This window comes from Brachycentrus maculatus, unplaced genomic scaffold (genome assembly GCF_059751285.1).
Source record: "Brachycentrus maculatus isolate JH-2025_06_01 unplaced genomic scaffold, ASM5975128v1 h1tg000220l, whole genome shotgun sequence".
NCBI lineage: Eukaryota > Metazoa > Arthropoda > Insecta > Trichoptera > Brachycentridae > Brachycentrus > Brachycentrus maculatus.
The window spans coordinates 807,154-832,712 of NW_028280971.1; the positions used below are offsets into that span (position 1 = coordinate 807,154).

General features: G+C 30.0%; 1 protein-coding gene across 1 annotated transcript in view; it reads left to right on the top strand.

The window, feature by feature from the left end:
- LOC148306930 (methanethiol oxidase) overlaps positions 1-25,559 on the top strand; it is a 223,294-nt gene that overhangs the window by 157,366 nt on the left and 40,369 nt on the right. The window contains exons 4-6 of the mRNA XM_088264185.1: positions 27-186; positions 15,943-16,051; positions 21,432-21,629. Coding sequence (XP_088120311.1) covers positions 27-186; positions 15,943-16,051; positions 21,432-21,629 — 467 coding nt within the window. The remainder of the gene's footprint in view (positions 1-26; positions 187-15,942; positions 16,052-21,431; positions 21,630-25,559) is intronic.

Below are 25,559 nucleotides of genomic sequence, written 5' to 3' on the forward strand. Positions count from 1 at the left end.
AAATGTTTTTGGAAATTATTTTCCAGGTGATTGACGGCAAGGAGATGAAAGCCTTGAACTGTTCCACCCCCCACACCAGCCACTGCCTGGCGAGCGGAGATATAATGATCTCTACTATGGGGGATGCAGAAGGCAACGCGAAGGGAGAATTTGTTCTCGTTGATGGAAAAACATTGACGATGAAAGGTTAGTATGTTTTAACTCATCTACACATCAAACTGCTCCTAATGTTTAACTAATCCCTACATCACACTCCAATTTTTTTAAATGTTAGAACAAACATTTGATGAAAAATTTGAACGTTTGTACTCATCTTCACATCACATTGCTCCTTTTTGAAAAATATTAGAACAAACATTCAATGAAAGGTTCGAATGTTTATCCTCATCTTTACATCACACTGCAACTTTTGCAAAATTTTAGAACAAACTTTTGATGAAAAGTTGGAATATTTAACTAATCCCTACATCATGTAAGGTACATCTTTTTGACAAATGTTAAAACAAACATTCGATGAAAGGTTCTAATGTTTAGACTCATCTCTACATCACACTTCAACTTTTTGAAAGTTTTTAGAACAAGCTTTTGATGAAAAGTTAGAATGTTTAACTAATCCCTACATCATGTTAGGTACATCTTTTTGACAAATGTTAAAACAAACATTCAATGAAAGGTTCTAATGTTAATACTCATCTCTACATCACACTTCAACTATTTGAAAATTTTTAAAACAAACTTTTGATGAAAAATTAAAAAGTTCTCTACATCACACTGTATCTTTTTGGAAAATGTAAGAATGAAATCCGATGAAAGGATATCATTTTTATACTAATCTTTATATGATATTGCATCATTTTGAAATATATTAAAATAAACTTCAAATGGAAAGTTAGAATGTTTATACTTATTTCCGCATCACTTTGCATTTATATGCAAAATGTAAGAAGAAACATTTAATGTATAAAAAGGATCTTAAAATATTAGATTTTATTGATCTTCCAACAAAAATGACGAAAAATATTGAAGTCTGGGTATTTACGGGGCTTACGAACAACATAGGCTGATTTAGGTGATTACTTTATACACTAGTAACATTCACCATTCTACCCATGATTGACAATCATACTGTTCAAATTTCGGTATTTGTGTAGGTATATATCCTGTAAATGACACGATCTTTCAAGTGTTAGATCTTGACACAATCTATGGTTAAGTTGAATTAGAATAAAATAGAGCTTTTACTTTGTACGAGAACTTTATTAGGGTTTTATTATTTTAGTAATACAAGTAATGTATGAGATCCTTTCCCAATGCAACTTTTAATTTTCGTTTCCCTACAAGTTGCTCTGTAAATACTATTGTAAAAAATTCAAAAAACTCAAATTTTTATAGTCATATTTATGGTTCAGTTGACAATTTAGTATATGATATGAAATTTACATATTAACCTAAAATATACCTAAAACAAGCCTCTACTATAGAGTTTGAACTGGTTATTAAAAAAAATATTCACTGGTATCAGGATTATTTTTTTGGTTAATTTTTAAGAAAAAAATTTACGTAATATTATTTATCAAGACCCGAGGCATTAAGGGAGGTAAGCTTCCAACTGCGATTGTTCGCAATATTTCATCAGGATATTTTAAAAACAGCTTTGGCGAGAAAGTTTACGGGATTGGTTTCGCCTCAAGATTTTCAATTTTACCGATATGGTATTTCTTTGCAAAGTTTCTTCAGTATCTCAAAGTGCCACTAGGATCGATACATGTATCCTATGCGGAATGTTTATAAACTTTCCCAGAATTCCACTTGATCGTTTTCTCAGTTCGAGAACCCACGCAGACATATATTCCAGAATATCGAAATTATTATAATGTTTGGCTTTACTTATTGATTTGGGATCAACTTTATAGAAAAACATAATTGTCTTATTCTTCTTCATTAGCTAGGATTGTGTCCTGTTATTCTCGGAATCCACTCCTGGAAGGTGGAATTCCAGCTGTCTTTCCATTGCTTAGGTGGTCTTCCTGGAGGTCTGTTACCCCTTATGCTGCTGTCTGCTGCCATTCTCACTACTCGATCCGAACTTGCTCTTCACATATTATATCTCCAGAAACGTCTTCTTACTCTTCCCCATCGCACAACATCTTCGACATTTGTCGAAGCAAATTTGTCTTATTTCAGAGTTTCTTAATAAATCGCGCAGTGTTAGGCCTAAAATGGGTCGTTGAGTCTTCATTTCGGTTGTTCTTGAAGGCTTTTTGTTCTCGCTGTGTCAGCTCTTGTTTTTGTGTCGTATGTCATGATCAGTGTTATGCAGGTCTTATAGATTTCTAATCCTTAAACCACCCTAAGACAGATCGTGAGCCCTGTAAATATTCAGACTTCCGTATTCTTTTTCATCTATGTTGAGATATCAATATTACAGTCAACCTCTAGTCTAGTAAAAATATCTTACTAAAATGCAGAAAATATTGGCTATGTAGTGATTTATTATATGTCATAAAGTGTAGATAGTGCAGTGGGTAGGAAACAATTTGCACTTATATATATGAGTTTTTTTTAAAACAAAGTACATACTCCAACCATTTACTTGCATTTCGATAGAAATATCACTTCATATCAAACAGTGTTTTTAATTTAGACTAGGAAACCAATGATTTTTACTAACAATGTTAAAATAAGAAAAAATATTTATTTTTCAAGTTATAAACGGATCTAAAGATGAGAGAAACAGTCGCTAATAAGAACGTGTCGTGAAATAAAAACACTTCTTAATTTACCTGACACTAAACAGTGAATTTATATTCTAAACAAATTTAAAAACCATCGTAAAACGAAATCAAATTTATTCAAATCAGTCTCTTAAGTATACAAATCAAGCAAATTTTGCCTAAAACACATTTTATTATGGAAGGCACGTACTCATGTCTCTACTCGGATATCTACAGGTATAAAAGGAATAACAGTCAAACAAGAATTTTAAAAGCTTCGCTTGGAAGTGTATAATACGTTGCTTGTCGAATTATTTACTGTGAGAATCGATTGACTTCATTCAATTTATGAAGGTAGATTATCTTCCATTCAAATAAGTATAATAACACATGAAGTATATATGTGTCGCCTACTTTCAAAATCCGACAGATCCATGTAGGTTGATTTTACAAAAAAACACAAAATTCTACGGGTAACATTTATGTTTCAAAGATTTGTCTATCTTTAGATAAAATATTGTAAAATAGAGAATTTTTCCATTTTTTTCCGCGTAAAAAAACATGAGACACAAACCGATAATGACGTCATCTTAATTTTTGACCTATCCCCGCTCTTTGATTGGCCGATATGGGTCAGAGGGCAAGTTTCATGAATATAGCGGAATTTGAAATACAACGTATTTTTTAGCAGGGTTTTCAAGTATATAAATATTTTAAACAATAAAACCGGTAATTGGTATTCCGATAGAGCATTTATTTTAAAATCTTATATGATTGGATCTGGCGGATTTTGAAATAAGGCGACACATATATAACACGATTCATATTCAGTACCAACTTGTATTATACATACCTTTTACTTACAAATTGTAATGGGGGAGAAATAGGTCGTACAATTTGTTCATGTTTTATTATTTAAGTATAATACTTAACCTTAATTTATTAATATTTTTACTCGATAACGATTAAACACTGGTCAAAAAAAATGTGGAAAAAGCTTGTTTTAGTATTTAAAATTAAGCTCCACCAAGAAATATCGGTTCAAAACTTATATATTTTTTTGTATTTAAATATGAAAATGTTTCATACTATTATAAAATTCACATAACTTTTCTTTAAGTACACTGTTTTTTTTCTTTTATTCATTAATGTTCTGTTTTAATTTTAATTTTAATATTTTTTTAAAATAGGCACCACAGCATTGTTGGGTAGACGCATGGTTGTGAAACTGGCGTTGCGGGTTCGATTTTCACCAATTGCGAAATTCATTTAGTCTGGGTATTTGTGATGTATTTTTCACACCTTCTTTTCCTGTCAATTTTTTTTGGACCGCCTCAATATATCACTGATCTCATGACACTGTACATGGAAGTTCACTAGTGCCATCTATTTGGACTGAGAAAGATTTTATTTAGCAGAATCCCTTTTATCTAGATGTATGCAAGATCCTAAACGGAAATTTTTTACATGCTGAGAGATACCTGAAAATATGGACCCAAAAAACCCAGATTTGTGAAATATTTCGAAACACTTAAAATATTGTAATAATGATGTATTTTACTTCACAATTTCGAAGATAAATAAATTAATAAATACAAAATGTGAGGTATCTTCGATATAAGGACCTAATCTTATATAAAGAATCAATACTAGTTCACTTCTTTTATTGAAGTCGTAAGTAAGTTCTCACCGCGCAGAAAAGGACCTTATCTTGTATCATCCTGGCCGGATCCGGAAGTTTCTCGTTTTGCCGCCAAGTGTCCACCGGAAGGCGGAACCAGAACCAATTACTGAACTTCTCGCGTAAATTGTCCGTTCCGGGGTACACTGAGTTCTAATGTACAAACTTCACCGTCACTGTATAACTTCGGCCCTGCGGAATTCTTACTCCTGGACTCTTACGGAGACACCCGAGGTACGAGTATATATCAGCCTTATTTATTGACTTTCTTTTAAAATGTTGGGACATTAAAAAAAATATATCGTCACTTTAAACTCCTAATGAATGATTGCAAAAAAATTGCGAGGATTCAAGCAGTACTAATTGACAAAATAGATGAGGAAGATTTTTCATCTTTGTTGAGATGACGAAAATGTAAAAAAAAAGCGGAGTAATCCATATTTCGCTCACTCCTTTCAAAATTTTATATAAAAACAATTAAATCGTTAGATTCTCTAGTTTTTGTAAAATCAACAAACGGAAATTGATTTTAATAATTAAACATTTTTTTTTTCTTCGTAAATACCACTATTTTTAAAATCAATTATGACACGTGTTTCAATGCATTCGGATACGTAAAATTTTAATAAAATATACTTAGATATTGATTCGAGATCAACTACAAAGTGACATTCAAATAAATTTGTGAAATCATTGAGTTTGTTGTTTGATATTTTTGTGCTCGTATAATTTTGAATTCGTTTTTATGATAAGCTACCCGTTTTTAATGAAAACGATATATCGCTAACTTCTTTCAACAACGTTATATATAAAAAAAACTTGATTTTTCAGGAGATCGTTATTAAAATTTGAGAATATAATGAAATGTATTAAAATATCAAGCCACTTATTGAACTTTTTACTGCGCAACAGATCTTTTTAGGTAAAACCTGAAGGTTTTTTTCTCCATTTGAAAAATATTTAGTATATTTAAAAAAATAATAAACACTACCTTTTCTTAAAAATGCAAAAACAGCGCTTTCTGCCCTGTAGCGAGTAAATATTAAAATAAAGTTAAAAATATGTCTTTTGCTGGGGTATATGTAGTACATTTTCTGGGCTCTCCGAAAACATGCACAATTGAAATTTGAAGATTTTTGATATATGACGTTGTTTAATGGAGTGAACGATATATGCGATTTATTATCTTAAATAAACCATGGCGTTGTCTGTTCCATAATCTGTGCATTTGTATATTTGTCAAAATGTCAATTTAACGTACAAATATAAAAATGGTTGTAACCCAGATAATTCGACATCACTTTTTATTTATTTCAAACTCGGTACAGCCGGCTACTCGTTGCAATGCTTTAGTTATTTGCTCCATATTTATGCATATAGGAGTACAAAAACATACGTTTGATTTAAATGACTTAAAATGTAATTTAAAATGAATAACACTTTACAACATTTTGAATGTGTCCAAATACTTGTTCACAAATCTGGATTATAGGAGTATTTTCGTATTATTTTTTGACATCTTATAAATATGAAGATACTATGAAAAGAGTTTCTGCTCAATTAAAAACTTCTTTTCATCTCACCAATAGATTTCTCTAGTGAAGTTCTAGTGATTGAAGAACAATGTTTCAAAATTGGTTCATATAAATATAACTTTGAGTAGTGTGGTTGTCAATAATGGGTAGAATTGGTGAATGTTACACGTATATAAAGTGATCACTTAAACCAGCCTATGACGATCGTCAGCCCCGTAAATGCCCAGACTTCCATATTCTTCTTCATATTTGATGAGATGTCAAAAAATAATATGAAAAACACTTGTTTTTTAACCACTTGAGTTTATTGTATGACAACTAGTTTCGGAAGCTATGCTTCCATCTTCAGATCTGAAGATGGAAGTATAGCTTCCGAAACTGTAAACTGAAATGTGTTTTTCTTTTTAACTTTCATAATGTCTTACCATAAAGGGAATGCCGAATCAATAAATAAAATAGAAATGCAATATTTTTAGTAGTATCTCAACTAACTAGCTTACCATCACTCCGCTTCCCAGCTGGGGTACGCGGAGAAAATAGAACGCAATCCCACTCTGTCTTGTTAAACATTGTTTGCCTTTTCCACATTCACACTCGCCGATTATTTTGCCTGCTGACCTGACTGCATTCAAGTATTTGAGATAACTGATCATACCAAGTTTATTTCGGTTTTCCTCTGCTAATTTTTTCGTCTACATATGCTTCATAAATTTGTTTTACCGTTCTTTCCTCGATCATTTGTTCCACATGTTCAAACCATCTCAACACACTTTCCTTAATTGTATCGATAATGCTAATCTTTCTATCGATATTGCTATTTGTTAAACTAAGATACAACAATACCAATTAATTTTGCAAATTAATATTAAATATAAATACTTTTGTATTGTAAATTTCATAATGCTTATATTTTATTTTTTTTTTAATATGGAATGGCGTTGCACATGAAATACATTGCTTTTGCCAATGTCAAGTTAATTGAATATTGTTCTTAATTATAAAATATGATAGACTTAGTATTAAACTATAAATTTATTCCACTCAATTTAAAATAAAAAAACAACTAAAAGTCTGTACATAATTGGGTTCCTGCTGGCCAGGATGAGATGGATATCTGTAGGGAGGGGAATAAACGGGGCCATAGTTTTAAAAAATGTTGGCATTTGGTCATTTTATTTATTTTATTTGTGTATTTATAGAAATACCATGTACATTTTTGACGTTTCCTTTAACAATTTTCCCGAAAACATAATATGTCGTCCGTATTATGTTTCCGATCTTATTGTGTGCTGTGGATCATATTGGGACCATGTTATGTACAGATTACTCTCGTACTGATGACTGAGAATAGATGACAAAAGAAAGTCGTAGCAAGCATTTGTTCATTCTTAAGATTTCAAGCATTGCAGAATACGGGAATTTTATTTAGTAGATCTTAAAGAAAACGTGACACCGAAGGTTCTCCAAAGAAATGAATTGCTGACTCTACTTCTCAAAGTATTTCTGATATGGTAGACGGTTTAATATAAAGTGTCTAAATGGTTGAGAGAGAAACAAGTTAGCTCTAGACATTAGGTTGAATTCCGACTACGAAACTGAAATCGCAGATTGTATTCCTGCCGCCTAAATTGATAATAAACTTTATAAAATATAAAAATTAACAAATGATTTTAAGCATCAATGATACGCCAAGCAAGAGTTTTTTTTATATCCAAAACAAAAGCTGTGCAAAGTAGAATTTTTTCTCTTTCATTCTTACGGATGTATTTTTTAATATTTTTATTAACCAATAAAGGTACTGAAAGCTTTGAAGACTTACTTAAAAATATTTATTTATTTATTTTTGGTACATACGTTGTTCCATAGTAAAACTAACTGACATACTTATACGTGTTCAAAGTTTTATACACACACAATTTAAAATTTTGAATATGAATTGCTACTTCTGTCTTAAAAGGCTTGTTTGTTTATATCAGAAAATAAATTCATCATATTTTTATGTATATTTAAATACACACATGCATGCATATTTACACATTTACAAATATATGCACACTCGAGTAAAACAAATGTGTTAACTTACGTAATTAGTTTAAAAACAATATATTTTTTTAGTATTTTTTTAGTATCTATTTCTTCCCCTCTTTCCATGACTCTCGAACCACCTGTACTAATACGTGAATAATTTTTTGTTCACTTATTTTTGTGATCACCTGTCGATGAAAACATCTGCAGTCTTCGAAACAGGTCGTGTGTAATGAAATAAAAGTCAATAAGTGGTCTTATTGTTGACACGTTGATTATTAAAAATTAAACTAACCCTTATCCTCACCCAATGGTGCATAGGGCACTGTACTATATTGACAAAGTGTTATCTTGTTTGTTAATGACGTGAAGACAAGGTTACTCCTGCGCTTCGGGGACCAGTCCAGGTGAATATTAAATAAATATTACAGTGTAAAAAAACTAATATTTATTTTCACCCCTCCCCCTGGGATTTGAGCCCAGGATCTCCAGCACGGTAGCTAACTGAACATACTAACCGTTACACCACGAAAAATTAAACACAAGTAATTTTTAATAATCATTCAACGTGTCATTCCACAAAGTTAATGCTAAATCAATAATGTTTTTTTTTAATTGTGACGTTTTAAAACTATGATAACTTTAAATGTCAAATAATAATAATCACATTATTAAGTACACGCTTAAATAACTTTCTCGCTTAGTCTACTGAGCCAATTTGTCATTTAGGTAGCGCGAATGATAATTTGAAGAAAAGATCGAAGTGTCCCAAAGTTACGCGAATTTCCACGATGTCCCATCACTTATAACTTCCATTAAAGTTATATGAGCAGCCATCAATTTCTACAGGATGACGCGTTAAGTCCAACAATGACGTGACTAAACTTCCTTACTCGCCACTTGTGTCTTGGAAAGGGGAGAGTGCGAAATGACACTTATTTGCTGAATTCACATATGCTTGAATTGATGTATGTATTCTGTAGGCCGAAACAGTTCATACAGATCCCCCTAAACTTAGTAAATAATTTTGTGAATTATCATTGATCAATAGATTTTTAAGGGGGTACAACGAATCTCTCGAAAAATAGTTATAATATTATATATCGGAATTATACATTAATTATTTGATTTAAGAGTCACGTTTTGGTTATACATACATATATATTCTTATTCAAATAAAATTTTACTCGGTAAAAATCACTATTTCTTAATATCTATTGTGACACGTGTTTTGATGCATTCCGTATTATTTTTAACGTCCCAAGGACACAACTCGAAAATTTAGACTTAGCTTCACATAAAGTGTTTGAAAATGACGAGGAATACATCGAAATACGTGTCACAATAGATTTTCAGAAGTAGTGGTATTTACCAAGTAGAACATTTTTTCTTCTTCTAAATCTACCATCCATGTTCTGGGGGACTCTTTTTCAGCTGCATAAAGATGAATAATTTTAATTCATTAGTAGAACTAAAATTAAAAATAGACTCTACATCAATCAATCTGCCTCTGAAAACAATATTTTCCTCTTCCATATTCATGCATCTCCCCTCATACATACCCTGACTGACCACTTTCAAGTTTTTAAAATATTTGATCATGTTTTCTTTGATCTTCTTCTGATTCTATTACCAACTGATACCAAGTCAGATAATGATATCTCTATTATGATTTGATGTATGAATCAAAAACAATTTTACGATATGGATCCTGGGTTCGCAATACTTTTTATTCAAGCACTCATTGTTAATAAATTTCATGGATATAGGTAACGAAATCTCTAGAATGTCCCCTTATAGAGGTAAATGAGGAAAACAAATATATTGCTCACCCAGCCTTCCGTTCTGTGTTCCTGCGCCTATAGTATGTATTTTGTATATTAAAAGCATTATGAACATTGTGATCAGGTAATATAACACTCTCTTTATCATTCATCGTTCACTTTTTAAAAGTGGTATTACATAAAGTGAACGATGAATGATAAGGAGAGTGTCCTATAGTATATAATATAATATTATTTTTTGACATCTCATCAAAGATGAAGAAGAATATGGAAGTATGGGCATTTACGGGGCTGACGACCGTCATAGGCTGGTTTAAGTGATCACTTTACAGACGTGTAACATTCACCAATTCTACCCATTATTGACAACCACACCACTCAAATTCTTGGAAATTCTATATACACAATGTTACACGTGTGTAAAGTGATCATTTAAACCAGCTTATGACGGTCGTCAGCCCCGTAAATGCCCATACTTCCATATTCTTCTTCATCTTTGATGAGATGTCAAAAAATAATATGAAAATAACTCCTGTAATTGGAGATAATCCAGATTTTGTGAACAAGTATTTAGACACACTCAAAATGTTGTAATATAATATCTCTCCAGCGTCCACAGAGGGGCGGTATCATCCCCTATAACAACTTAAATGGTCTAGATATTCTGGCTGTACGTAAAGTGCATTTCTAAACGAATTGTTTTTAAAATAATCTCAGCAATTTTCTAAAATATGTTCCAACTGACCCCATTCTACCCTACTCAAATTTCCAAACAACGAGCTTTCCTACAATATGAGAAGTATTAGGCATGTTTTTTTCAAAGCCATTACGCAGTGTTATCAAAGGATTTGACTTATACATTTTTAGTATTTACTTTTGGCCTCAATTTCTGGATAAAAGCTTTACTTTATTGAACAATATTATATAATGGAATCGATAAAAGTCGAAACATATAATATATTCTCAATCATTTTGCTACGTAAAATTTGATCGGGTACAGATTTTCCATTAAAAAAATTTGAAATTCACGAAGAAAACATTATTTATTTATTTATTATTAATTTAACCTTTAGTTGGTTACCTTCACTCTATCACTAGTTAAAAATGGATAGACGTTACCACAAAGTGTCTGCCAAATCAAATAATGACATAATTATTCTTTTTTTCAAATAAAAAATTAATTAAAATAGACAAACGAGCATTTGTATTTGAAAACAATGTATTATAAATAACATTTTAATAAAACAATCATAGGTCAAGTAACATCATTATTTTGTAAATAGTATAAAGGTTCTATTATTATTGAGATAAAAATACAATTCTTAAATACAAGTAGACATTTTTATCAAAAAAGTTTCAAAATATTATAACAAAAAATGATGACCATTATTAAAATATTTAAAAAATATTGAAATAAGTAGTAATTATCAGCTGCAGATGAATTGAAGATGATGTTTCTGGTGTTTTCCAGTATGTTAAAAGAATTTTAGGATCGGATCTTGTATACAACCAAATAAAAGGGTGTCTACTAATAAAAGCTTTATCAGTCCAACATTGATGGTTCTAGTGAACTCATATGAATAGTGTCATGAGATAAAAGATATATGTATGAGTTACAAAAATTTGAGTAGTGTGGTTGTCAATCATGGGTAGAATGGTGAATGTTGCACGTGTGTAAAGTAATCACTAACCAGATAAACCTTGTAAATATCCAGATTTTCATAATCTTATTTATCTATGTTGAGATGTCAGAAAAATGTAAAAAAAATATTCATTGTAATCATCCCAATCTCAGATTACATCACCAAATCGAAGCGCCCTACGTTAAGTGTTCTAATTACATTTTTGTCAATTTTGAGATATTTGGTGTACGTTATCAACTGACCGTTACCTACAAATATAAACAAAAAAAATATATACAAAATAAATTACGCCTAGTTTTCAGGCGTATGAGACGCTATCTACATAGAATTTTCGAAATGAACTGAACCCTTAAACGCTCACTACTTAATTTTGATAAAGCATAAAGTTTTTAAAAGATTTTATAGATTATTTTATCGTGTTTTTTAATGTATAATACTAGTTTGGAATTTCAGATAAAACCGTTAATCAATAAATAAAAATACGTTGAAAAAATCTTCCAAGCTCTCTCCTGTAAAGTAACAGATTTGCAGATAGAGTACTTTACATAGGGGCCGTCGATTGATTACACAAAGAAACGAAACCAACAACATACTACCAAAATTTTCCCTATCAATTAGTATTTTTTTCACATCGTTTTATATTTTTTTGACATTTCAAAGACTCAAAGTTTAAAAGTTTTCTTAGATTGGAATAGAAGCTTTCTAAGTTATAAACATAGTTTTGTATGTAAATTTTGTAACCAAATCCCGCTTGTAGCCGCTACATTAATTAGCAATGTTTGTTATGACAACTGAAATATTATAGCAACTAATTTACATGTAGTTTCTACTTGTGATATCATATTTCTGAGTCTCGAGTTGTTTGTTATGCTTATAGTTTCATGCTTCGAATAACGTAATATATTTTAATCAACGCTTTGACGGTTTCTAGAGTCAACAATATTTCGGGTGGGCTAAATTTATTTTATTGGCATATTGTAGGTAAATCCTTCTTTAACGTTATTTTCTTTGATTAAATTGATAATGAATAGATAAAGAATCAGATCGATATGAGAATATGGAAACTGCGCCTTTACTGGGCTTAACAGATTTCTGCTAACGTACCTACTTATTTCAAATCACAGATAATAATGGACATAATTGTCAATATGTACGTGAATAAAATTGATTTTCAATAATGATTTTTTTGTTAAAAAATGCATTAAAAATCCGCAAAGACTTTTCATATGACCTTATATAATATTATGGAAGTATACTACTTCTATAATATTATTGGTCGCGTAGAAGGTTTGTCTAAAAACACAATATGAAATTTTGAACCATACTTTTTCTCTTGTAAGTAACGTACATCAAAACTTTTGTATCGATTAAACAACCCGGAAGGAAAGGGTAAAAATGTCATTAAAACTGTGGTGACCTTACGCACTAAACGGTTGTTACACTTTTACTACTTTTCTTGACCGAATATGAAGGCTAGAGGTCCCTAGATAAAACTTTATTACAGAAAATTACTTTCGTAAGAGAAAAGTTTTTTTCTTATTTTTATGGCGGGTTTAAGGAAACCTTTATTGGTTTTCTCGCTTCAAGTTTCCTCCTCATCTTTTCTTCGAGGAACGCACTTATCTGCTGTTTATTGCGGAGAAGAGTATTGAGATTTCTAGTCCCAAAGCCAGTTATCTCCATTTTTTCATATTTTACAAATACTTTAAACTCTATTTGGGCTAAATCAACTAACAATGAGACTTGTTCTTAAATTAATTAATTTTTCAGTAATTAATTTTTTGAAAGTACTAAAAGAACATTGATTTAAAATAACAACGAAAAAACATTTTTATTTAAACCATATTCAAATTAAGCAAGAGTTACCGCAAATTTATTTTTTCGGGTAAGAAAAAAAAATTATGTTGCTAATTTAAATTTTATACCCCTATTCTTTTTCTGGCTCCATCCAACACACCGTCTTTGTAGACTTTTAGGATCACCTCAACCTCAGCCTTCTGATAACAGAAGGCTGAGGTTGAGGTTACTAATATCCATAAGGACAACTTCACCTAGACCGTGCTTTCTGGTCATGTTTTCTTTCGATTAAATATAGAATATGATAAGGTTATCTAGGTTCTTTTTATTGATATTAAAACAAATAAAAATCAATTTTGTGACAATTGTTTTGCATTTTCAATCTCTACGTTCTATTAGCCCATACCATCTCAATTGCCACTTACCAACGTCACTATTAATGTTTATTACACTCAGGTTTCCACAAATGCGTAAACTCTTTATTTTGCATTTGCATTTCAGCAGTTTCCAGTCATCTATTGTAAGTGTTAAATATCGTCCAGTATTCGGAACCACAGAGGAGTGCATGTCTGATAGTTATTTGGAAGAATATCTCCAAACTTGGCTGGCATTTTGATCAAAACCACTTAAATATAGAAGCATTTTTGAAATGAAATTAAAAATAAAAATGGATGGATATTACTTTAAAGTGACTACCGCAACATAAAGTGAAATAATTTTTGTGTAGTAGAAAAAAAAATCCAATCACAACTGCGAGAATTGAACAATTTGTGATGTTTTGAAAAAAAAATTAATGGAGGTAACCCAATTTTAAACTCGTATCCTCAATTATCCGAAGGCGGTATCAGGTTTTATTGTTCCTTAATGGGCCAGAGCTTCAGGTGTCACGGAATTATTTTTGGCATATTTCACATGACAGAGCGCTGAAATGGAGGCTGCGTTGAAGGGTTTTACTTTTCTTTTTAAATGGGTTTCCAGGAGATTATTCATATCGGGATGGGAAGAAATTCAAAGCGAGTTGTTGGCACTCTCAATACCAAACACGTACGGGAACTTTGCAGTGACGATCTAAGTTGGAAGTATTTCTTATTTAACTTATATTTTATAGCTAAGTTAACGTATTTATAGCACTTTTTTAGGTACGTAATGTAAACGTAAAGCGCACTTCGAATATCAGAAAAATATGTTCTCTCAACTTAAAAATATATTGGATTTAATATAAAAATAAAACACTTGTTTATATTACTAGTAATTTATGTTTATTATGTAAACACGACTTGTTTCGAGAACTACAGATGTTCTCATCAACGAGTGAAAAAACAAACTTGTACCAGTAACGAAAAATTACAATAAGTACGAGTTCGTATTTTCACTTGTTGATGACAACTGTAGATCTAGAAACTAGACGTCATTAAAATGGTCTTATATGAGGAATTTAACATTTAACAAATTTAACACGAAATTAAATCCTCATGTTATTTCACTAAGTTAATGAGAAATCGATACTTAATGTTAAAATGTAGACTTATATTTATATAAAATTATTAGAGATATGCTACGTCATTATTTTTATTATAACAAATTACATAGCGAATTTTTATTATGTAGTTAGTATAACCATCGTTATTTTGTTCAGTTCATTTTTTCTTACTAACTAATTTTGACAGAAAAAAACTCCAACCGATGAAAAGGTATCAGCAAATCCTATAGAATGGTATAAATGAAGTGAAGAAAAATATAAGGGTTTTTCAATATTCAATATAAAAAAACTACCCATCGTTTATCGATAATATACAAATTGATGTGGAAAGCATAGCTGATTCTATGAGAAATATTTTTAAATAAACTACAAATAATTTTATGTACTAGTATACCTAGAAACACCATGATACTTCGTCATTGTAGTTTGCAATTTTGAGAGATGTATTTTAAAATATGTATATTTTGTCACGAAACGCAAAATATTTTTGCATGAATATTTCTCCCCACATCGATACAACAAATATCTCGCGAATTGACTTTGGAAAGTTTATTGCCGACAGGGATGAGAAATTGATATCGGATATCGCACCCCCTAGAAATGAAGGACAGAATAGTGATATGTGGAAGATAGTATTTGAAACATTGCTTCCCTTCTAGGCTTTTTCGTTCTCCTTTCACCTACTCGTGTATAAGGGATCAGTGAATTTATTTTTTCTCGAGTTATTCCAGAATACAATCATTTTGTTTCGCCTGGTTTATTATTCTGTTCTCAATGTTTTCGAGTTTTTGTTGTTGATATCGATGTCAACCTGATATTCACAGCTCCGCTTATATATATATATATATATATATATATATATATATATATATATATATATATACACACACATATTGCGTTGCATATTACACACACACGTTAACCATTGTACTTATAATTGACATCCACACTACTCAAATTTCGTATGGTGTATTTATGACACCTTATATCACACAATATTTTTCATAATAGGAGACGCTTGAAAACATCATGTTAAATGTCAAAGAAAATTTCCAATTTGAAACAATAAAAATTTTAAAGTTCAAACTTAATTAGATCTATTTTTGCTTTCCTTTATTATTGAACGGGAAGACAACTAAGTTGTGATCCAATGGTCCTGCATAAAAAAAATGCAATACTTACATTGTTTGAAACAATCGAAAAACTTGGTTCCATAAGTACATGTGAGTAGCTGGTTTTGTATATTTTTATTTTATTTTTTTTAATGTTTAATATTTTTTCAGGGACTTGGACTGTTGGTCCGACTGCAAAGTTTGGATATGACTTTTGGTATCAACCCTATCATGACGTCATGGTGGCTTCGGAATGGGGTGCTCCGAAATTTTTCAAAACGTGAGTACATCGTTTTTTAATTTTTTATTATTTTCAATTTTCATTTTTGACCTTCATCGATTCTAATGTAAAATATTTTGATTACAAAATTATTTTCACAAAATATTTTGGCCCAAGGCAGCTATGCAAGACCCAAAATACATACATATATATTAATAAGTTACATGAAGTCATTTTTAATTTACCATAAATAGCAATTTATTTCAATAGTATATTAATGGAAGGTATTCCTAAAAGTAATAACCCCTTCCATCTGTTTTTAATGAAATTTTTAATACACATTATTTCAAAGCTTTCGTGTTTATTAAAAACTGTACGCCCATTTTTTTATAATATTGTACGAAGTAGGTGTGTATATTTATGGAATTTTGTAAATCGATTTGTGAAATTTGAAAGAGAAATGTTGCTAAAATTGTTTGAAAAAAATATACAAAAAATACGTTAAGCTTGTGTTCTTTGAAATTGAATTTATTAAGATATAATTAATAACCATAACTTAATTTTTATCAAAAGAGTATTTTAACTCTAAAAACAAATTTTGAATACTTTTTATCATAACTATATAAATTAACGAATCCGCGGAGCTTTATCTTACATACAAAAAACATTTTTATTATTATTTAAAGCACTAACAGTGTAGTCATTGAAAGTGTAGAAAAAATTAACAAACATTACATAAATATAAAACTAATTTTCAAACAGATTTAATTATTTATTTATCATTAATTTTTTTGCGACATGTGAAACTACGACTAATAAAAGAAAAAAGTAAAATAATAATAATAAAATCAGTACTATTTATTTTGTCATGACCCCCCAAGTAGCCATTTTACCTGTAAATGATGAGTAGAATGATGGATATTACAAACTGTATAAAGTGAGCACTTAAACTAGCCAATTACAGGTCGTAAGCTTCATTTATTTCCATTCAATATACTTCTTCATCTATATAGATATAATAATATAGAAATAATGAGAAAAGAACTAATCTGGTTATGTATAAAAAAGAGACTTAAATTTAATATGCTTTTTATACAAATATTTTTTAACGATAAATTACCAAAATATTTTAAAGATAAAATAGTTTTAAATAAATTTTGTCTTGAACATATTACTAGAAAAAAGGATAAAATAAGTCTGCCATTGTTGAAAAAAATCGAGTCGCAAAATTGTTTAATTTATAAGGGTTTGAAAATGTATGAGATGCCTGAATGTATGAAGAATGAAAAGAGTCTGAAAGAATTAAAAAATAAATGTTTTGTTTACTGTAAGGAGATGTAAATATACATATATAGATGTTTATTAAGTGGAAATAATAGTTGGTATTAGTTGTAATATAAGCTAACTTAAGAAATAAAAAAGAAACATCATTAATTTTTTTTTAATAATTTCAAACAAATAGTGTTTGTGTTGTTCTGTAAGGGTCAATTATCCCAGAGGAATCAGGCTAAAAGCTTTTTATTTACAGTGTATAAAACAGTTAGCTAAGTACTTGCAACGAAGGAATATTTATTTAATTAGTTCATGAAATTCAAATGGAGTACAGATGAAAATAATCGATTATCGGTCGTGAATTTGTATAAGTACTCGAACAATTCCAACCCTACTCACAAGCCCATGCCGTAAAGGATGAGACAGCCGAGGACAATATATCTAATAAGATAAACATTCATTTAAACTGAAGTTTCATTAACACAAATAACCTGAAACTTGTGCTTAATTCTGTAGATAACATTCTCTACATTCAAACGCATTATAAAGTCCTTATTGTTTTACCTACCTTACTTATATCGACAGGTATAAGGAATAAATTATGAAATATTTAATTTTCATATGTAGATTAACTTTTATAAAAGGTGTTTAATTTAAAAAAAAAATAGTCAACTTGTCATTCCACAGAGTAAATGCCGAATCAATAAATAATGAAATATGTATACAAAAAGAAGAACTAATAGTACCTACTTCAAGATATTGTTTTCTTATAAAAAATATGAAAATAATTGTAAATTTATTTTTGATGTAAAATGACTTACTACGTATTATTATTATTATTATTATTATTATTATTATTATTTTTTTTTTTAATAATAAAAATGAAAATGGTATTTTCTGGCGTTTCTCATGTGTGTGATTATAATCCAGGATTCGGACCTCACATACTAATATAAGAGTTTCTGCTTGATAAAAAAGCTTCTTTACATCTCACCAATAGATGTCTCTAGTGAAGTTCTAGTGATTCAAGAACAAGGTTTCTAAATTGGTTCATATATATAGAACTTCCAAGAATTTGAGTAGTGTAGTTGTCAATGATGGGTAGAATTGGTGAATGTTACACGTGTGTAAAGTGGCCACTTAAACCAGCCGATGACGGTCGTCAGCCCCGTAAATGCCCAGACTTCCATATTCTTCTTCATCTTTGATGAGATGTCAAAAAAAAAAAAAAAACATTCTTTACATTCAAACGCATTATGAAGTGCTTATTGTTGTATCTACCTTACTTATATCGACAGGTATAAGGAATAAATTATGAAATATTTTATTTTCACCTGTAGATTAACTTTTATTATAGGTGTTTAATTAAAAAAATAGTCAACTTGTCATTCCACAGAGTAAATGCCGAATCAATAAATAATGAAATATGTATACAAAAAGAAGAATTAATAGTACCTACTTCAAGATATTGTTTTATTATAAAAAAATACGAGAATAATTGTAAATTAATTTTTGATGTAAAATGACTTACTTTGTAATGGTTTGTCCGTCTCCGTGGTATAATGGTTAGCACGCTCGGCTACCGTACTGAAGTTTCCGAATTCGAATTCCAAAGCAACATGAAAATAAATATTACTGATTTTATGTACACACAAATATTTATTCAATATTACCATGGACTGGTCCCTGAAGCACAGGAGTGATGTAAGTAACCTTGCCTTCATGTAAGTAACAATCAAGATAACACTGCGTCAGTACGATGCAATACCCTATGCACCATTGGGTTGCGGATAAGGGAAGAAAAATAAGAAAATGATTTCACCCCTCGATTCTCGAACTCATTTATTGATAATCAAACAAATTAAATGATGTTATTTTTTGACGTCGCAACGTAGATGAAGAAGAATATGGCTGTCTGGGTATTTACGGGGCTTACAACCGCCATAGGCTGATTCAAGTGATCGCTTTACACACGTGTAATATTTACCAATTCTACCCATGATTGACAACCACACTACTCAAATTCTTTTAAGTTCTATATAAATGATCCAATTTCGAAACATTGTACTTGAATCATTGGAATTTCACTAGATACATCTATTGTAGGATGAAAGAAGCTCCGTTAATTGGAGACAATCCGGATTTGTAAACAAGTATTAAGACACTTTCAAAATGTTGTAAATTAAATGATGTTTACGTGAGTGTAAATGTTCATTTGCGTTCGTTGCAAAACTCACGTTTTGAAAACAACTCATTATTCCATACATGTGCTTTGCTTGTACGAGCATGAAGAATATTTGATCGAAATATCTGCGTGGCATTTCCCTTAATTAAGGTCACGACAATCAACCATTTTGAAGTATTCTCCCACGGCTGCGAGATGCCTAAGCTACGTTGATTATGCGTCACATTCCACAGGGAGGGCCACAGGGATTAATAATCCTCGAGATGGCAACCCCGAGAACACGCTAACGAATTTACTCAGTCATTTCCGCCGTAAATTCTTATCGCCCATGCGTCATGTGTACATAGCAACAGAACGCAACTTCGGCTTCTTAATTGTGACGTAAGTTGCTCAATCTTCCCTGAGAATTACTGAAATTTGGGAAGATTTCTGCGGTTTCTGAATGCATACATAATTCATACTTTCACTTCCATTCACTATACCTCTTCATCTCCGTGCAATATACCTCTTCATCTATGTAGATATAATAATAAAGAAATAATGAGAGAAGAAATATTCTGGTTATCTATAAAAAAGAGATTTAAATTTTATATGCTGATCTTTATACATACTTTTTTAACGATGAATTACCAAAATATTTAAAGATAAAATAGTTTTTAACAAAATTTGTCATGAACACATTACTAGAAATAAGGATAAAATAAGACTGCCATTGTTGAAAAAAACCGAGTCGCAAAATTGTTTAATTTACAAGGGTATGAAAATACTTTCACAAGTAAATTATACATACCAAAATATGTTTTTCGTGATATCTTCGTATATCCTCTATATCAAAAATATACAAAGGAAGACACTAACTAATACACTAACTAACTTATCATCTCGCTGCTTCGCCGCAGGGGTAGGCAGAGATAATACTACCACAGCAATCTGTCTATAAAAAATCTTCACCGCTTCCACGTTAATGCGTCTCCTCATACACACCCGCCGATTATTCTGACTCCTGACCTGACCACTTTCAAGCTTTTGGAATACTTGATAATGCCAAGTTTTTCTCGTTCGCCCCCCTCTACTTTTATTACCAACCGCATTCGCCTAATATTTTTTACTGTTTTTTACTTTCTTCGCTCTTTTGATTCACATGCCCAAACCATCTCAGCCCACCATTTTATTTTATTTATCAATAATGCTTATCTCAGCCTTATATTCTTTTTTATATTACCATTCGAACATCTATCATACATCGTAAGATAAACCCAATACGTAAACTTAATAAGAACTTTTTTAACACCGTGTGAAACAACTCTTAAGTTTTATTCACTGTGATAATCTTCTTTAACGATTAATGAGTTTACTTAAATATGATTTAATTGATAATATCGATTTGTTAATTATTACTTATCTTTCCATGACGCGTTTTTTTGAGATATGAGGGTAAATAACTTGGTAATCGGGTAACTGGGTAATCGACTTGACTAGAGACGACGTTTGGCCAACAAATAATTTTTTAGACGCATAAGCCTTTTAGTATTAACATTAAAAATTCCAACATTTAAGCTCATATATATTTAACGCTCTTTGTATCATTTATCGTTTACTTTTAATAATATTACAAAATAAATAAAATTTAATTTTATTTACACACTTCGAAGTTGTATTGCACTAAGTAAACGATGATTATTAAAAATTAAACACTAATTTAGTTTTATTTCACACGACAAGTTTCAAAAACTGTAGATGTTTTCATCGATAACCCAATTACATGTTGATTGATCAAAATTAAACAAAAGTGTTTAGTTTTATTGATTAACATGCCATTCCGCAAAATGTCAAATCAAAGAATAATATGAGTGAACGATGAATGGTATAGAGAGTGTTATACTACCATTGCACAGAGATAAAAAAGCTTTTAAATAATATTTTTTAATGTAAAAAAATTGACGTTTGTGAAAATGCTTCATTTTATTACTTTTTTTTTCACAGGGGCATGCATGTCCGTGATATGGAAAAACCGAACTCGTATGGTCAGTCGTTGAACTTCTACAGCTGGTCTAAGAGAGAATTGGTGCTGACGATTGATCTCGGAACTGATGGTCTAACTCCGTTGGAGATAAGGTTCCTCCACAATCCGAAGAGTCCAATTGGATTCGTTGGATGCGCATTCAACTCCACATTATTCAGGTAAACATTTCTTCTTTTTATAATTATAATTTAACTTTGTTTTCTTCTGTAATTTAAGTTTGAACCTTTTATTATATCGAGTTTGTATTTATAGAATTGCAATTCTTCACATCATTTCTTCTTCTCTCTTTTAATCTAAAAAACATATTGCTGTTACTGAATTTGACAGCCGTTGAGTAGGATTTGATTACAATTACCACAGTAACACGTGAATGAGTGAGGAAAGAACGGTAGAACAAATTTACGAGGTGAATGTAATTGGAAAAAGGAGCAAAGGAAGACCGAGAAAAACATGACACGATCAGGTATGCCAAATACTTCAAAATGGTCATGTTAAGAGTCGTAATAATCGGCGGGTATGTATGAGGAGATGCATGAACGTGGAAGGCGAAGAATGTTTGTAAAGATAGAGTGGTGTGGCGTTCTATTCTCTCTGCCTACTGATGTTTGTTAGTTAGTTCAGAAACACGTGTTCACTTAGATACCTTTTCTTCTTCTTCCACAACCTTATGTATTCCACTGCTGGATGTAGGCCTCTTCAATATCCTTTCATTTTTTTTTCATCCCGTGTCCGATTGTGTCCGAACCATCTTTTTGCGGTCTTTTGACGCCTCTCTGATTTTCCAAAGGTCTCCATCTTATAATTTTAGGGGTCCATGTTGTGGGGTTTTGTCTTGCAACATGTCCTGCCCCTTGTCATTACAGTATTGTTACGCGATCCATGATACAATACAACACAGATACAATACTAAATATCTGATAACTTATCGGTCACTCCTTTCAACAACGTCATATATCGTAAATTTTCAGTTGTGAATGTTTTTGGAATGCCCAAAAAATGTTCTATATCCCAAAAAGCACAAAAGCATCAAAAGGTATTGTTTAATTATTTTTTAAAAATATTATAAAAATTTTTCAAATGGAATAAAAATATTTAGGTTTTATTTCAAAAGATCTGTTGTACAGTAAAAATTTCAATAAGTAGCTTGATATGAATTTTTAATACATTTCATTATATTTTTTAACATTAAAAACGATCTCCTGAAAAATCAAGTTTTTTGATTTATGACGTTGTTGAAAGGAGTGAGTGTTATATTCTTTCGAAATTATGATTTCAATTGGAATCTTTTTAAAACATATTAAAACGATTATTAATGCCTGACAATACGATAAAATTTTATGGTGCTTTAAGTTTTGTAAAGTAGCAATTTTCTACACCCATTTTTAGCCTTGATTGAAGCATATGTCGATAAATGTAAAGACATTGACACATTAAATATGATTATTTATAAATGATATATATCATGCTAATTATATCATTTAAAAAAACGGGGTCTGGAAAGTCGGCTTAAAGTACAAATAACAAAGGAAGAATTGCTGAAAAAAATTGCATGAAAACGTATGTGAAATTTCATAACAATATTTTGTAGAACATAGCATTATATTCGACAATAACGACTTGAGTATAAGCAATCTCGAGTTCCATTTCATCTGTAACGATTACTTCGTACAATAATTGGCCCCAAGTGCCTATTAAGCTTGATTTTCCTCACGACTTTTCCATCCATCGATTTCCCGTTTTCTTCTTTCCTACATATTTCTCATCTGAGGGCTTTCAATTGTTTCCGTCCCAGGGGTGCATCCAACCTCATAAGGTTCTATTACTACATTCTACCCCAAATAACCCGCTCTGACCTTCTGCTGATTCTTTTATTTCAGGCTTCAATATTTTTCTCAGCTCTGAATGAAGATATTGGTAACTAAATATAGCTACTTTATATAATATCGCAGTCATACAGGAGAAAGTGACCAAGTGCATTTTTTTTACAAAAACGTGATCATTGACTATTTGATAACTCACTAATTAAATATTGCCATGAAAAAGTTCCAAAGGATTTTAAACTTGGAAGTATAATATATTGACTTGTTAAAAATGAATAACTGCATTGGTGTTCATTTTCTTGACAAGCAAAAGTGACTTAAATGGCCCTCCTGAACATTTTACGTTTAGTTAGTTGGTCATTTTCTCCTGTACGGCTACGATATTTTCTTGTAGCCGTTAGTATTCATTTAAAATTATCTACAACATTTTAGTGTATTCAAATTTTTGTTCAAAAATTTGAATTATCTCCAATTATAGGAGAAATTAAAAAAAAAAATTGTGACTCGAACACAATGTTTCTAAATTGGATTATATATATAGAATTTCCAAAATTTTTTGTAGTGTGTTTGTCAATCATAGGTAGAATTGGTGAATGTGACACGTATGTAAAGTGATCATTTTAACCAGCCAAAAATAGAATATGTAATTTAAAAAAATAAAATACAGAAAATTTTGTAATTCGCTAAATATTGTAAATCAGTATGTAAAAAATACATTTCAATTCGATATTTTAATGCTAAATGTAATCTTTTCTCATCCTCTTGATATTTTCAAAATATTAAGATTGTAAAGAATATTTTTTTAAATTTATTGATATCTTAACATAGATGAAGAAGAATATAAAAGTAAGGTCATTTACAAAGCTTTCGACCTATCATAATCATTTTAAACACATGTAAGATTAACCGTTTCACCTATGATTGACAATCATACTACTCAAATTTCGAAACAGGTATGTATATGTACATGGTTTAATTACCTATCCTGTCGTAAGCCCTGAAAACATCCAGTCATGCATTTTTTTTTTGAGATCTCAATATAAATAACTCCGAATAGGACCAATCCAGCTTAGCGAACAATGATTTGAACACTCTTAAAATATTGTAAATGAAAAAAGAGATTAAATTGATCAATAATAATAATAATAAGGTTTCATTTAATATGATTTTTCACCATAAATTGTAGACGTAGGCAGTTTCATTGATTTAAATATTAAATTTCTTTCCAATGAATATTCATATCCTGTAATTTGTGTCCTGAACTGTTTGAATTTATGTAAATTAAGGGAAATAGTCTTCCGTTTACCCAATAAAATTAATATTTTAATGGTTCAAAGCCCTTTGATTTAAAAAAAGACACGTTTCATAACCTAGCCTAAGGCTGATCAAAAATTAAATATCGTTTATGAAATTTTATTATTTGATTTATACTTCTTATCTTGAATTGGACATTTTGTCCGCCTCCGTAGTGTAATGGTCAGCACGTTCGGCTACCGTTCTGGAAGTCCCGGTTTCGATTCCCAGGGGGGGGGGTCAAATAAATATTAGTAATTTTTTCACTGTAATATTTATTCAATATTACCCTGGACTGGTACTTGAAGTAGAGGGCTGATCACCTTTCCTTCATGAGTTAATGAGAAGATAGCACTGCGTTTTTATGGTACACGGCCTTATGCACCATTGGGGTGCGGATAAGGGGTTTGAAGTGAATGAATCCAAAATAAGAACTGGTTTATTTACTGCCATCGTGCATTTATAAATAAATATATATATATACATATATATATATATATATATATATATATATATATATATATATATATATATATATATATATATATATATATATATATATATATATATATATATTTATATATATATATATATATATATATATATATATATATATATATATATATATATATATATATATATATATATATATATATATATATATATATATATATATATATATATATATATATATATATATATATATATATATATATATATATATATATATATATATATATATATATATATATATATATATATATATATATATATATATATATATATATATATATATATATATATATATATATATATATATATATATATATATATATATATATATATATATATATATATATATATATATATATATATATATATATATATATATATATATATAATATATATATATATATATATATATATATATAATATATATATATATATATATATATATATATATATATATATATA